We start from the raw sequence: 16,984 nt of genomic DNA, 5'->3' as shown, positions 1-16,984 counted from the left end.
TTGGTCGCTGCTTCGCAATCATGTCGCTCCATTAAAGCTACCTGTGCTGCTTCCTGTTGTTGCATCATATTCTGTTCTTGGGTTTTCTTTGACTGAGAACATAATGTGTGCACTTACGGCTGTTACCTCAGGTTTGCACAAGATGAGGAAGAATGTCTTATCATTTTCAAGTCCAAACATTTACCAGAACTTGTTACGGTTTATTTATTTGGGACCAGAAAGGGGCTGATATGCTGCTTTAGCCCAAAGCTGAGAGTAACAGAACCCGGGTCATGACTGGAACAGCAGACCAGTGAGTGGATGGGAGTATGTAATGAAAACATCACTGAGCTGAATGTCTTTCTTCTTTCACTAAATGTGGGGCGGCTTGGAACACAACACACAACCCGCGGAGAGACAAACCTCAGTCTGTCCGGACTATTTCCCTCCTCTCTTCTCAGTCTAATGTGCTTTCAGGCTTCATCCTGAACTGGCTACATCAAAGTATGAGGAGATAGTAGTCTTCAGTGGAACCCACAAGTCTTTATTAAAAGGAAATATATTTTTTCATTAAAAATTGTCTGAATGTCACTTTCTGAACTGAATTATTACCGCAGAGCTGTGACTAAAAGGAACAAATGCATGACACGATGAGCAATTTTCATATGAAAGGAAGTAAAATTTGAAAATTATTCTTAATTTTCTTTTAACTTTAAGAAAGTCAAGTTAAAAGTTTTCTTTCTTTTTCTTTTTTTTGTCAGTGGTTCAACATCCCTCCAGTTATGCTCTGCTGTTATTGATTTTCCTACATATAAATGTTTTGTTTTGATGTTTCTGTACTACTATGGTTTTGTACAGCATGTCATGAGGGTTCGTGAACTTATTTCAACCTCTACAAGTCATTTGAATTGTGGTTCTACTTACAGATTATACAGCAGTGCTCTCTAGTGGCAGACGGGATACTTAAAAAGCCCATTTTCAGAAGGTACAACACAATGTTTCCAGTGAGCTGGGAGTTTAATCTAAGAAGTGATGAACTTCTGCTTTGTTTCGTTTTAGAAAGCCAGCACATATACAGAGTGTCCTCTCAGGCTGCTAAAGGACCAAAGGAAATGACTGAAGCTTTTAGAAAGTAATGCACCAATAACCATCCCTGTCAGCAAAAGAACAATGAAGTATCCCGTCTGTGACTTTTTAACTACATAATCTGATCATCCAAGCAGACGGCAGACCAAAAAAAGAAGAAGATATTTAGTAGCCATGCATTAGTAACAAGTAGCGGACACTATTCGAGAGGGGAGAGGATACAGAAGTCAGTGGAAAGGAGGAAGGGAGGGGAAAAGGTTGGGACAGGTGGGGTTAAAGTCTTCCAGTGAGTGCCTGACATACAGTCAAGGAACAGCAAGGAAATGGAGCTGGATATAATAGAAAATAAGGATGGAAAACAAGGAAATGACAATGAGGCCTTTGAATCAGAGGTAAGTAAGGCATAAAACAATCTTAAAAGAACTGGAACTCTTTCGATCATTTCAATTACAAGATGGTTTGAGCTACGTTTGTTTGGGTTTTTTTATATTCAATAATTAAAATTCCATCTATCTTCTGACTTTTACTGAAGTTGACAATTAACTTTGAGGCTTCTGAGGATGATTAAACCAACTCAAATGGTTTTTGAGCTAGAGTGGCATATTTACACCTGCAGCCAACCCGTGGAGATTCAACCTGAGCACGGTGATTGCAGTTAACTAAAAAACCTAAATAAAACAAAATAAATATACAGGAATGTCTTCATTTTCAGTCATTAAAATCAACCAACTTCTTAAATCTTATAACTGGAAAAATGCCCCATCTAAATAAACTGCTAAAACTAAAACTAAGAAACTAATTATACCGAAATCCTTTCAATCAGTAATAAAAACAAACTAAAATCACCTGAAAAACAATGAAGAAAGAATGAAAAAATCCTGCATTATAATAACCCCGATGGTCATTGTGCAAAAGGAAAAATAAGTCTTTGTCTAGGGTTTGAAGAAGAATGTCATTGTGCAAGCGCTGTGTAAACAATCCCATTCAAGCCAGTTCTGTGCACCAGTGTGTCACCAGTCACCCCCATCCCTCATCCTTTTCTTGATCTTTTTTTGCCTCACTGACCAAACATCATGTAAAACAAGTCTGTTGGCTGCTTCTGGGTCCTCTCTGCCAAATTTTAACAATTTCTATTATGAATGATCCTCAATACATGTGTGACAGGGACAGCAGCACATATGCACTGATGTGGAAATCTCCTCCGAAGGTATAGACAATGCATCGGCAAAGACGGGACAACACGACAAGAGGTTTTTCCTTTCTCATTTTAACCAAAAACACAGTGTTTCTTCATATCTTCTGAATATCCAGCTTTTCTTTCGTGTGCCTTTTGATCTAACATTTATGACCTCTCTCCTTACTCCTCTTATCTGTGTGTCAACAGCTTGCTGGAGAAGAAAGTGGAGGCACTCCAGGGCTATATGGCAAAGCACAAAGACCAGATTCACCTGATTATCCAGCTAGTTTTAGCTGCTGGTAAATTATCTGTTTGTGTCTGTTAAAGTGTAACTCAGGTGCCTAAGTAGGTTATAGTTGTGCCGCATAGGACTAAAATACAAAGGCATAAAGGGAGAATCTATTTCTAATTTTGTACTGAGTTGTAAAGGGCTGTTAAATTTACAAACTAGCCTGACAGGTGACTGGACCTGCATGTTCTTTGCCTTTAGAGCAGATTGATGTGAGCATGTTTTTGTGGAACAAACTGAAAAAATAAAAGTTTAATTTACTATAAATCGCTTTCATTGTCAGTGGAAAAATCAAGACATGGTTTATCAGAGCACGAGCGGTGTGTACTAAAAGGACTTGTCGAGGTCTGTGCAGGCAGACACAAAATGACATATCGCATCCCACGAATGAGACGTTATTGATTCAAAGATAACAACACACCAAAATTTAGGCAATTATTTATTTCATTACCTGAGTCCCTTTGTAGGATATCTGATTTTCAAAACACCTGCCTTGATAACCTTTGACTGTATCAAAGGTTAAAAGTTTAGTTAATGTTTTAGCACTGATGATGACCCCAAACCTGCTTTTCTGCCAGGTGGTGAGTACTGAATACATCTAGTGGTGAGTGCCAACATTCAAAAATTCAGTCTAAATATTCATGATTGCTGAGGGTAGATGTGGAGTACATGTAGATAATATATGCTTTAATGAAACACGTTTTTTCATCTCAATTCATCTTTAGTAGATAAGAGATTCCAGCTCAAAACACCTTGTCATGAGTCCATAATACAAAAATAACCAGAGTAGATGGGAATTGAAAATGTAAAATGATCTTTTTAAAGTACATTCCGTGGTTTCCAGCCTTTTTCACGTGAACCCCGACAGCCGTGACAGATGGATTCAAAAGCCTGTTCTCAACAATTTTCAAGTTCAAATGTCTTCAACTAAACACATGTTAAAATGTTAGCTAAATATTTCCCGTAAAATAAATCCAGTAAAAGTTTCCCGTAACATTTAGATTTAACATTTAACTTTTAGATTTAAATATAATACTAAGATTTAACTTTTAACATTTAGTTTTAAATATAATATTTAGATTTTACATTTAAAATTGTATTTTAGATATAAAAAGTTACAAATATTTTAGTAAATGTTGTAAAAAGTGACTCGAAAAAACATGTTTTTGTAAGCTTTTGAGATAAACGTGGAAAAATGTTGCTGTTAATTGCAGCATGTTTCAGTTTTACAAAAGGCGCCCCATACCTTGCAGCTGAACATAAACTCCTCTGTATACCAAGTATTATAGAACCAAATGTGAGGTCATCTATCCAACACTTAAAGCTTGGCCCAAATTGTATCAAACAGCAAATATACAGAAGTCTGGCTGAAAAAGAAAAGAATTAATGTGTTGGTGGCAGTGGCCAGACCTATGGCTGGACATTAAAAAAGCTGTGCATAAATAAATGGCTGTTAAGTACTTTTAGCAGCATCATAACAGGAAATGAAAACGTTTGTCTGTTAGCTTAGCACATAAATAGCTGCCATAAAAGTCCTTCAAATGATTACATTTATATGCTGAATACATTTCAGAACATGTACTTTTTTACTTTTATTTGAGTAAAGAAGTTTAATCATTAATTCCGTTTGTAACACAGTTAGCATACGCTGAGTGAAAAAAAAATATCTTTCACCACCTTTGATAAAATACATTAATTCATTCTTCTTTACCTATACATTTTAGCTATTTATACTATGGTTTGCATTTTATTGTTCAGGTAACAATTTAATTTGTTTATTCATGTTACTAGCTAAGCTAATTAGCAAAGCTAGCTAACAGTGAGCTAGCTATTTCAGCTGTTTCTTCTGTTTTTTTTTTCACCACTAATTCTCCATATATTGCTTTTGCGTGCTATATTTTCTACTGCTACTAGACTACTTTTAGTTAACGTCTCAGCTCAGATCTGTTCAGTCGGGGAATCTAGTAAGACTTTGAGTCCTGAATCATACGCATGAACCTTTAAGTAGCGTTTGCCTGCTGGAAGATGTGTCATCTGTGCACTCCATTTTCACATCAACTACACCCCCTCATGTCTCGCTAGTGGATACAAAACAGATAATACAGTAGTCTAAATAAAAACATTTCATTAACATGTCAGTAGTCTGAGGGTCATGTGAGGATGTAACTCACATTGATTCTATATTTGTTTCAGGCTTTGTTGCCATGGTGATAGCGGCATGTGTTGTGAACTTCCATCGGGCTGTGGGGCTGCTGGTCATCTCCTTGGTAACCATTTTTTTCCTGGTCTGGGATTGGATGATGGAACGATATGGTGAGCAAGTGTGGGAGGCTCTCGCTCCTATCAGAGACCTTCTCAGCAGGAACTTGTGTGGGATCAGATGGTGAGAAATGAGACAAATCATATTTCAGCCTTTCTACACCCATGTGCACCTTCTACGACAAAGGAACTGGGCAGCTAGGGGTTGGCCAGGTGGGCTGAGAGGACTGATCTTTTCACCATAATGACACAGGAAGAAAAAATGTGAGGGACTGTAAAGACAGCATATCAAAAATCCCTCATTGATGTGTATGATGTGCGAGACAGTTTAGCATGTGGAGGGTTTCTAAGTTTTCCAAAAATCACAGCATCCTCAGACTGATAAAATTTATGATTAGTGAGACTGACATGAGTGTTGCATTAAACACAATAAAATTATTTGCTGAAATGCTGCTGGAGGCCGGCCAACCCGGTGCAAGTCAAGATCAGGGTACCCCCACCACCACCCACCAACCAACCCCCGCTTGTCTTTATTAAACCATGTAACACTGACCTATGAATCTTTCAAGCACCTACAACCTCCCCCCAACTTCAATGTAGATTGTAAATTGCATCTAAACTGTATGTTTTCTTACTAGCAGCTTGTCACAAGAACACATCATTTGTTCTCAATGTCAATATGTGCGGAAGAGTTTAGAAGAGAGATACAACTGTGAGTGTCTACAGCCATCTGTAAAATATGGGTTTGGGCCACATTTCAGCTGGTGGTGTTGGGGATCCTGTCAAAATGACATTATGAAGTCAGAAAAGTATGATCAGATTTTGATCAACCAATCAACAACATCTGGAAAGTATCTGATTGGCAACAGCGTCATTTTTCAGCATGATAATGATCACAAACACACTGCTGATGCAGTAAAAGCATACCTGGATAGAAAAACACCCAGTGGAACATAATCAGCTATGGATTAGCCTCCCTAGAGCCTGGACATTAACATTATTGAAGCAGTGTGGGATCATCTTGACAGAGAACAGAACAAAAGGCAGCCAACATCCAAAGATGAGCTTTGAACGTCCTTCAGGAAGCCTGGAGAACTATTCCTTAAGAGTACTTAAAAGAAATGACAAGAAAGCCTGAAAAAGAGTTCAGGTTGAAGAATACAGGAGGTTAGACCAAATATTGACCGTTAACTCTGGTTTTGCCTTATGTACAGTATTTCTATTTAAGTTTGCACATTCCAGTAAATCACTGCACCCATTTCCAGATTTCCTAGCAAAATGTAAAGAAATGAGGGTTGGTTCAAGATTTTGCACAACAGTGTATATGTTCTGTTTCTAAGCTGACACAAATTTAGGTATATAACAGTATTATATACATAACATGGGATATACACTGCATACTATAGTGTTTGTACAGTGTTCTCTCTGAATTCCTCCACTTCCCCTCTTTCTTTCTGTTCAGGATAATATATATGTCAGTGCTGGTAGCTGCGGTGTGCTGGCTTGCTCTGGACACGGCCCAGCGGGGGACTAGACAGCTGGTATCTTTCTTCGGCTTGCTGCTGTTCGTCTTCTTAACACTCCTGTTCTCCAAACACCCCTTCAGGGTAAAAGATGGACATACATGCTTACAAATGCATACATGCACAAAATCACACATGCATGTTTGCACATAGACAAATGTATTTTTCATGTGTGTTGCAGTGGTCTTGGCAAACGCTGGTTTTTGGGACCGGGCTGCAGTTTATCTTCGGTCTTTTCATTCTCAGGACCACATTTGGTTTAGGTGCACTGCAGTGGCTTGGAAACAAAGCAGAGGTGTACACACACATATATTCAAACACACACACACACATCCTGTTTTTTAGTGGCTTGCATGGTTGCTTTTGGTAAATTTGCAGATGTAGCAATCACTGCTGTTCTGAAACAAATGTTCCTGCTGCATATATTTGACATTTAATGTTAAGATGATAGAAAAGCTACATTTTCAATGAAAAAAAGAAACATCTGTTACAATTATTATTTTTCTGTTGCTGAGAACTGAAAATCTCCTCTATGCAGGCGTTTATGTCCTTTGCAGATACTGGATCAAAGTTCGTGTTTGGTGAAAGTTACACGGACCACTTCTTTGCCTTTAGGGTATGATGATCCAGTGAAAGCGCACATGTGACTAAATGTGTTTAAAGGACAATCTAGTTTTTAATATCAAGGTATAAACATAACTAGAAGCATTAGAAATATTTTCCTGATTGTGGACTCTCTGCAGGTGATGCCAATACTTGTATTTTTAAGCTCTGTCATCTCCATGCTCTACCACATTGGCTTCATGGCCTGGCTCATTTGTAAGGTGAGAATGGAGGAGACACAGAAAGACATGCTGTATAAGGAGTCAGATGAATTGTTTTAAAGCATTATTTTAGAAATAAGACGTAAAAAATTGGAAATGAAAGGCTGTTGACTGTTATAGTAACAGACAGCACGGAATGAGAATGTATATTATTATTAATAATAATAATAATAATAATAATAATAATAATAATAATAATAACAATAATAATAATAGTGTTATATTTATCTTATCATTATTATCATTATTATCATTAATATTATTATTATTATTATTACAGTTTTTCCCCTTTTTTACATTCTATCACTGATTTTTCCCCAGATTGGATTCATAATGCAGGTTACCATGGGAACATCTCCAGCAGAATCAATGGCTGCAGCTGGAAATATATTCCTTGGACACGTAAGCAACTGTAACCATTTACAATAGTACACTAATGTCAACTGTATTGATCAACTAATGTTAGTCGACCCCATCGTCTGTCCTCATCATCATCTCTCTCGTCAGACCGACTCACCTCTCCTGATTCGTCCATATATCAGTGAGCTAACTCTCTCAGAGATCCATGCTGTGATGACAGGAGGTTTTGCCAGCATCTCTGGTACCATTTTGGGAGCCTACATCTCCTTTGGGGTGAGGAAGAGGATGTGCTGAAAGGATGGGGTGCGGGTTTGAAGAAGTGTTGAGGTTGTCAGAGTTAGGCACATTTGGAAAGTGTTTAGGCACCCAAACTTGTTCTGTGTGTGCTTGATTAAAAGTTTATTCTCGTGAATAAACAAACAAAAAAAATTAAAATCAAAATAAAGGGAATAAGGGCACACAGACAAAAACAGACACAAGGCAAAGTCAAGTCTGAATAATTAAATGGGAATTGGGAAAGTACTAAACTAAAAGCAATGAGAAGTATACACAGGGAATGCAGAGGGAAAATACAAGATGGTGATTTTACAAAAAAAAAGATTGGCTATAAGAAGTTCAAAGACAACCTCACATGTGATAACTGGACAGCAGTTTAACAAGAAGTTTAACGAACTGGAAAGTAATACATGAGTATTTTCAGAAATAAAACAGAATACTCAAATCAAGACACAATTTCTATCTTCTTATCCTTTTCTATTGACCTGGGCAGCTTAAATTTTGCAACACAGTGGGCGGAGTTTACCCCAACATCAAAAACCATCCAAAGTTATGCTCTCTATCTTGACCAAGTCTCTCTCTCAAAAGAGATTCATCTTCATGGCTGAAAGGTCAAATTTATTGTAATTATCAATGCTCAATTTCAAAGAGCAGGATGCAAAAAATAGCATATATAGGAGTAATTTCAAATTTCATTTAAGGCTTGTGACTGAATTTGACAATTTGATAAAAAGAAAATGAAAAATTAATCTGTGCCATTTGTTGCCTTTCCTTTGAGGTTGATGCAACGCACTTGTTGACAGCAACAGTAATGTCTGCTCCAGCTTCCCTGGCCATTGCCAAGATGTTCTGGCCTGAAACTTCATTTTTACGGTCCAATCGACCAGTCAAAATGGACAAGGGGTGGGTAAGAGTGATCACAATAAACACACAGATACCTACACCATACAACATCTATTATCTACTTGATTCAAATGGTTACAATGTTTTTCTACAGTTCAATCTTTAAATTCACTCTGTCTACATAATTTCGCTGTTGCTTCATCCTGTCACTTCTTTCTGACTTTGTTTATAAAGCCTTAATGGTATTGACCAATGGCTTTTAGAGAAGATCTAACTGAAGTTCAAAAAATGTCTGTTTAATTCAGTTATGTTTTTTTGTTAATCCACACTGATTTAAGCTAAAACTATGATAATCAAGGCAAGTATGATAATGCAACCTAATTTTTATACATCGCATACCCACTATGCTGATGACACAATGCTATATTTATATCACACTGTAAAAAAAGGAGTGCCAATCAAGTTCTACCTTTTTCTTCAGTGAAAGCAAGAATTTGTTGGAGGCGGCATCCCTCGGTGCATCTCGTGCAATCGCACTAGTGGCCAGCGTTTTAGCCAACATCATTGCCTTCATGGCCCTGCTGGCCTTTTTTGATGCTGTCCTCTCCTGGCTGGGAGGGATGTTTGACTGTCCACAGCTCAGCTTCTCAGTGAATATACACAAACACACGCACCAACCCTACAAAATAAACTTTATATAAATATAATAAAACACAGCCTGATGTGCTTATTTTTCTATTGTTTCTGCTTCTTTGTGTCCCTTGTTTAGCTCGTCTGCTCCTACGTGTTCATGCCTCTCTCCTTCATGATGGGTGTTTCCTTTGAGGACAGTTTCATTGTTGCTGAACTGATGGGCATTAAGACATTCCTCAATGAGTTTGTGGCCTATCAGAAGCTGTCAGAGTTGATAAACCGGAGGAAGGCAGGGGGGCCAGAATATGTGAACAATGTGAAGCAATACATTTCTGTAAGTTTTATTCATGTTCTCACTATTTCTCTTCTAATTTTTAATTCTTTCCCTATCTGGTTTGCTCAGTATGATTATTCACTGTTCACAAAAATTATTGGAGCACTCAGTTGTCACGGTACAACACAAAGTCAGCTGAACTTCACAGATATCAGTCTATCCAGTTAGGAAGGATAAACAACTGTGGATTCATTTCACCTGCTTTGGTGGAAATTAAAGTGGCAACAGGTCCACTGAAGAGCCAGCTCCAAAAAGGGAACGATTTTGCAGGTAGTGGCCTCGGGCTATTGCTCTCTCCTCATCCTCCCTTTATCGTTTTTGTGTTTTGTTAGTTTCCTTGTGACTACTGGTAGCACGAGACAGTGCCTGCATCCCACTGAGGTTACCATTTTTTGGTAGCTAAAGTGACAAAAGTCAGAATTAATTTTGACAGTGTTATGGTCTAAATATAGCTTAATTTCTCTAATGGATATCAGTGACATTTATGTCATGGTCCTGTGTCTGTGATGGAGCATTTTGAGTTATGGTTTTTCTACTAATTATTTAATATTTTCTGCTTGATTGTTACTGTGTCTATTTGTCTTGGTGCTTTGAGTTTTATTTTCCAGGTTGGAATTTCTCTGTCTAAATTCTCAAGCTTTCTCAATTTTCAGTCTAGGTTGTGTTCATGGTTATAGTTTGTGTTTAATTCCTTGTTTCAGTTCAATTCACTTTTTCCATCATAGGTTTAGTGCAGCTGTGTCACATTGCTTTGATTTAGTTTAGGTGTGTTTAGTTTTCCAGCTGTGTCTTATTCCCTATTAGTTCTCAGTTTTTGTGTGTGATGAGACAGACTGAGTGAACAAAATGCAAGTTGTTTGTTCAGGCTGCTCTACAAAAAGTTAATTTAAAAAAAAAGAAGAAAAGTTTATTAAAAAAATGTCAAAAATCCAAAGAGGGCGCAGGCAAGCAAACACAGTAACATGCAAAGGAGACTGAGGGGAAGACAGCACTATTTATACATGAAAGGGTAATAAGTAGAGTAACAAGAGAGAGGTGATGATAATCAAAGGAAATGAGACAGGAGGGGGAAGAAAAACTGCGCAAAAGACACATAACTACCAATGAAAAAAAACAGGAAGTGAGAGCTAAAATTAAACAGGGAAATGAAAAAATACAAGAAAGCTGTTTTGTCCTTGTCCTCGAGGACAAACACAGCATCGCATTGAGACCAAAAATAATTACACTCCACATTAATTTTATGTGGTTTTATTGTGTTTAAGTTTAAAATTAGAGAATTGTAACTTCTGGTTACAGTAACTACACTGATTAATATTGATCACATCCCTCTTGATAACCACCGAACCTCTGTGTGGAGTATTAAGGTCTCATGCTCGCTGCCCATCTCATTGCACAATGCAGCAAATAAGCGGGAGTTCAGCGGCCTGGCTTTCACAAAGTTAACCATTTTTACAGTGGTGTTCAAAACATGTTTCAGATGGGCAGGTATTACCTTTGCAGCAAGAGCCTCTCGGTGGATGCTCCGTGTCTCCCAGTCATGGCCCGTGCGCCACCAGTGCAGATGCCAACATATCTGTCCCACAAGAGTACATGTGTGTTCATGAATGTGTGAAAAATATCTACTGCAGTTGTCCTTTCTTCCAGCGGTTTACAGAACAGTATCAGACCATTCATCACTTTCCACATTACTGTCTCCAGCTATGCTAGCCACTTGGCTAGTATCCACAGATACATCCGTGCTAGCATCCCAATCTGACGAACACGTTGTTGTTGAACAATCACCTGTGCAGTCACTGGCAAATGCATCTTCAGATATGAGCTGATTGGTGGTAGTGGTCGGTGTCTCGGTGGTAGGACTTTTTTTTTGTTTTTGTTTTTTCTTGTTACCATTTGTCCATTTCGGCGCTGCACTGAATGCTTGGAGGGAACTTCGACCGTCAGGTGTCAGTCAATTGGGCAAGTCACGCCTGTGAATTTTCCCAGTGCAATTTTATTGCTGAACGCCAGAGGGTGGTATATACACATGTATTTACATCAAACTGTATTAGTGCAAATTTAGGCTTTTGGAATTCATGACCCACCCCCACCCCCCCGCGTACCCCCTACACCCTCATGCGTTTTCTTTACTAGATTTATTTGCTCTGTTCCAGGTCCATTCTGAAGCCATTGCAACGTACGCTTTGTGTGGATTTTCCAACTTTGCTTCACTGGGGATGTCAATTGGAGCGCTGTGTGAGTGACACCTTTAGACATGTTAAGAAAGCTGAGCAAAACAGAAAAACATTCAACTTCATGATGTTGGAAACATTCTGAACTATATTGTAGCACACAATTTTTTGATAGTATCTCCACCACACGAACAGACTGGGGGGTGGGATGGGGGGGGGTGTCCTTGATGTTTTTGGTTGGCAGGACAAGGAACCCATCTGTCAGATTTAAGGCAAGTTACAGTGTGTGGGCTGAATGGGCTTGTAGCTGCCAAATTCCCCTAAATCTCAAACAGACAGAAAATTTTCAAAAGTTTAAACAAACGCATTTATAACTATTATTATATAAAGTTATGGGACAAGTCTAATTTGTGTGCTTCTTTTCAGTCAAAGAACAGACCGTGACTATGAAAAAATGATTACTTTAAATTGAGAAAAAAGTCCACACTCATCATTTTGATGAAGTGTAGCAAAGAAGTTACAAAGATGAACAATCATGCATTTCAACGGTCCTGAAATTTCCAATGACAAGGCCAAACCTGATTAATGCACTTTTAAAAACATCTTCACAATTTCTTCTCCAGACACAGCTCAGGGATTCTTCAAATATTAAAGGACTGAAAATAAGCAGAAAGTCTTGATTACAGAAGTGTAAGAAGAAAAAAACTGTGAATTTTAACTTTTCATGTCATTCTGCCGTTGTGCTCAAATGTAACAGGACAGTCTAATATAATAGTAGCTTGTCCTTGTTCTACAAAGGAAAAGTCTGAGGTTTGGAAGCCACGGGCATCACCAGAGATTAGATTTTCTGATGCTTTGGTGGTCCTGTCTTCAGCTGTTTGTTTGCAGGTCTTCCAGTCTGTAGTGTGATCAGGTGACTGTCTCGGTGCCTGTAGCACTCCTGAAGCTCCTGGTTTGCTTGCACAGTATGTCTGGACTACTTGAACAGTCAATTTTACTGTATTCATCTGAATCTAACCGCTGAGTTTTGCTCTATATGTGTCAGAATTCGTCCAGCTGCTCCTTTCTCCTATCAAATCCTCAATAAACACTGGTGAAACTCAGCTGCTGGGGAAATATGTATATATGTGCATCAATCTGCTATCATTTGCTTCTGAATAACCTCCCACCGCCATCCTTCAGGTAAAAGTTGCCCACCACCTGTAAGGTTGGCTGGGTGATGTTGAGGGGGTTTTCTTTACAAAAGGATCGTGTGATTCACCACTGTTGTCTTACCTGAATGTCCTTATCTTTTTATGTTGCATAGCTCACCTGCGTGATCCTTTTCCCAGAATGCTCCCACTATCTGTCTTATGGAAATGGCTGTTTTGTTGCCTATTTCACCCCCACTGAGAGCTCTTTCCCTCACACCTGTCCATGAAACAGCTTTTTAGGGAATAGTCCAATTACGTTTGCACCTTGTATAAAACTGCCTTTAATTTCTCTAATATTTTTAACCCGCTGAACTACAGCTGAAGGTCTGAATTTCCATTTCACACTGATTGCTGGTTCAAACATACTGTAGGAGCACAGAGCCAAAGTTATAAACAGAATGTCACTATGAAATTTAAACACCTAACTGTACAGCATAATTGTTCTTTCCCCAGCTGCCATGGCTCCAGACAGACGATCTGATATCTCCAGCTGTGGCCTCAGAGCTCTGATTGCAGGCAGCATCTCTTGTTTCATGACAGCTTGTATCGCAGGTAACATCTGTTCTTCAGCCAGGCTTGATGTTCTCGGTAATAAAGTATTATGTTTGATATATTTCCTCATCAAGTACAAATATCCTTATTGGATCAAACAACCACTTCTACAGAAAGTGTGCATTAAATTTTCAGCAACTGTATATTAACCTTGTATACTGACATTGTTCTTAGTTCAAAAACATTTATTTTAGCTTTTACAACTGCAGAGTTTTAAGCACATTTTTAAATTTAATTTAAAAATCAGTTCAAATCCAGCTTTTTAGTAAGTACCTGAGAGTTTGAGGGTTAAATATTACAATTAAACATTATACTAACACTATATTTACTTACTTGGCATCTAATAATTTTTCTTTATCTGTAAAAATATTCCTTTATTAAGATTTAGTCATTATTCATTGTCAACTGCTCAGGAATCAGTCACCTTAGTGTTGAGTGTTTCTTTATACCCTACATGAAAATAGGCTATAGTTCAATAGAGGAAATATGTCATTACATACTACATAATACTGGCAATACACAACAAGAAATATTTATTGATATTACACGAAAATATACACTTTGCAAAAATGTACATTTTAAAGTACTTTTGATCAATCTTCAACATTTCTGCGTACAATTTAATAAGTACTTTCAGTTTATCTTCATCTGCATCTTTATGTGCATTTTTATAAAGTGATCTGGCATAACTAAGATATTTTTAAAATGTAACATTTTGAGCTACATTGAATTGATTCCTAAATCTTTAAATCTTCAAAATGTATCTGTTTGGCATATTTTATAAAACAAATTATAAACCTACATACATAACATTTAAAACCATAACTCGGATTTTTGTTGTTTTGTCTTAGGTATGTTGTACATCCCTGATTCTGAGTGCCCACATTTGCTGAGTGTAGAGTTCAACAACACCAGCATGACCAACAGCTCACAGCTGCATGCCTGCTGCACAGAACTGTATAACAGGTGTGTGTGTGTGTGTGTGTGTGTGTGTGTGTGTGTGTGTGTGTGTGTGTTTATTACTGTTGCCCAGTTAAAACGATGTTACAACTCACTCATCTGACCAAGTGGACATTTTCTCGTGCATGTGTGTGTGTTTTATTTGCAGCGTGACAGTGTATGAGCCATGGAACGTGACGACAGGGGACGGATTCAGTCAGAGCAGTCTGCTCGGCTGCTGCACACTCACGCCGCCTGAACGTTTCAACTGCAGCCTCATGCTGTAAATCACACACTCCAGTGCTACAGACATGTACTGTTTACAGGTTAAGTCATTTTTTAAGTTAAGTTTTCTTTCACCAAAAAACCTTAAAAATGAAACATGCCAAACACGTCCTTTTACCCAACCTTTTTGCATAATGATAATTTAAAATATAGTGGCTTTTTTGTCATAACTATTACTATATAGTTTGAAAATAATACGTTTGCACTTTAGTATTTCATGTTTTTACTTTTATTTTGTTTCTACGTTGTAGCAATCATTACATAAACAATCATTTCAAACCGCTATGATGTGAGATGACTCTGTGATTGATATTTTGTATGTCTAATGTGTCGTACATGTGTTTCTAAAGCTTGTCAGTTTCTAAATAGTGCAAAAATCTCATGGTACAAAAAGCTATATCAGAGTAATTTCCAACACAAAAATGAGAAAAACTTGCAAAACCTGCTTAATTACACGCTTGACAGAGAGGATCTAACCTCTAACAATTTGTTCCTGCCTTGCCTGGAGTGGTGAACTTTTCAATAATGGCACACTGATTAGCCACTAGATGTCGCTGGTGTCTTTTGGTTCCTGTTTAGCAACCTAAATGCTGGATATATCAGGTCATTATGGAGGCACACTGGTTTGACTGGCAGATTGTCCAAGAATCTGGCTCATTACAGCTTTACTGAATTGCTAAAGCACTAAATCCCACTCTGAGAGCCACATGGTCATATTTATTTTCCTAATGCTCTCTTAATAAAACCTATTTTCACAGTGAGAGACTTCCGATGCCTTCCAATTAAACACAAGTAAAGCAACCATCTCAGTACTTACACTCAGTTCCTCAAAACTGTTAAAACCAATATATGCCCATTAAGGTCAAATGCATACAATACATATATACACCCATTTTCAGCAGATTCTCTGTGGCTTCTATAACCAGGAGATTGAGACCAGGAGACTCTTCTGTTCTCCCAGCAGCAACAGGTTCTCATTATTGACAAAGTCCTTTAAAACACATTTCTTGAACACATAAATGTAGATGTAAAATTTGAAAGAATCAGCAGGAGTTGGCATGTTCCCAAGCAACACTTTGTCCTATTTGAGCAGGAAACATGTCAAAGCCTTTTGTCTGGTCCCAAGGTGCACAAAAGACTTCTAACTTTGGCTATCCAGGAATGTTTAAAGTCACTGTAACTGGATTTTCTTTAATTAACTCTCTGGATCTTTTTTGCTGTAATGTATTTTTTCACTCCATGCATTCAAGATTGCCTCTTGCATTTGCATACTGTAAGCATGTTTATGTATGTCTGTGTAATAAAATGCTTATTATTCATTCATTCACAGTTAACTGGAAAATCTGTATGTCAAATCTGTTTTTGATCTAGCTCATAGTCATATCCCAGTAGAGTTTTTACCCTCTCTGTCTGTATGATCAGAAACAAACAATGTTGGATTTTTTTTAGCACAGATAAAAAATTTTGAGGAGTATGATCTTGCGAGAAGTCGCATTCATTGCGTGAGTGTAATGTGAAAATGTGATTCTGAACTTTACGGTTTTGAGAAAAACGATGGGCGATTTCAGGAAATGTGAACCAGAACAAAGAGGAAGGTATCATGGCTGTACATTTACAACATCTGCATGTGTGAGATGAGCATGCAATCATGGAGATCACAAATGACAGTCTCTTCATTAATTCCAGCACAAGCAAAAGGTCAGATGGCTCCCTTCTCAGTGGGCAGGAGGTGTGTTCACATGTGTGAATTTCACACACCCAAAAAGAGGGAACATTGAACTCAGCCATGAGACACTGACACATAGGGCATGTTTAGGCTCCATCTTACCATATGCCCCTCTCTAAAAAAAGAGAAAAAAAAGAAAACATGCATCGCTCATTTTGTCTCCATTTTCAGGGAAATCGGTGTGTTTAAAACAACGAGCCGTTTAGTTTGGACGACTTCAGTGCATCTGTAATATATAACAAAAGGAAACAATGTACGTTTTTCATTGTTAACTAATTATAGAAATAATCTAACCGATTTAATAACATATAAGAATCTGTTTTTCTTTGGCACACCATGACCATTGAAGCTATGTTTGCTGTCACTGGTAAAATAAATGCATGTTAAAAAAGGTGAAAAACAGCTTCATGGCTAATAGTGGCACATTAAAAAAATATTCTGGCACATTATTTTTTTTATGAGCTAGTTTAAAGATATTTGAATAGAAGGGAAATTAGTAAATATCTTTGGCTTATCTAAAAGATACACACACACACAC

General features: G+C 37.8%; 1 protein-coding gene across 1 annotated transcript; it reads left to right on the top strand.

The window, feature by feature from the left end:
* The first annotated feature begins 1,245 nt into the window (after positions 1-1,245).
* LOC116336437 (solute carrier family 28 member 3) lies at positions 1,246-16,039 on the top strand. The gene is made up of 17 exons (XM_031760317.2): positions 1,246-1,457; positions 2,230-2,315; positions 2,450-2,541; positions 4,725-4,914; positions 6,253-6,397; positions 6,495-6,608; positions 6,852-6,929; positions 7,057-7,137; positions 7,459-7,539; positions 7,645-7,770; positions 8,552-8,676; positions 9,098-9,266; positions 9,386-9,583; positions 11,734-11,815; positions 13,398-13,496; positions 14,348-14,462; positions 14,605-16,039. The coding sequence occupies exons 1-17, from the start codon at positions 1,389-1,391 to the stop codon at positions 14,720-14,722; spliced, it is 1,968 nt and encodes a 655-aa protein (XP_031616177.1). The 5' UTR covers positions 1,246-1,388; the 3' UTR covers positions 14,723-16,039.
* Positions 16,040-16,984: the final 945 nt, after the last annotated feature.

Source organism: Oreochromis aureus, linkage group 12, assembly GCF_013358895.1.
Source record: "Oreochromis aureus strain Israel breed Guangdong linkage group 12, ZZ_aureus, whole genome shotgun sequence".
Classification (NCBI taxonomy): Eukaryota; Metazoa; Chordata; class Actinopteri; order Cichliformes; family Cichlidae; genus Oreochromis; species Oreochromis aureus.
Note: the sequence above shows the minus strand (reverse complement) of the source record. Positions and strands in the feature narration are given on the sequence as shown.

Coding starts and splice junctions, on each gene's coding strand:
- LOC116336437 (XM_031760317.2), top strand. CDS start 1,389: ATGGAGCTGGATATAATAGAAAATAAGGATGGAAAACAAGGAAATGAC. Junction 8,677..9,097: donor CCAGTCAAAATGGACAAGGG/GTGGGTAAGAGT, acceptor CTTTTTCTTCAG/TGAAAGCAAGAATTTGTTGG. Junction 11,816..13,397: donor GATGTCAATTGGAGCGCTGT/GTGAGTGACACC, acceptor TTCTTTCCCCAG/CTGCCATGGCTCCAGACAGA.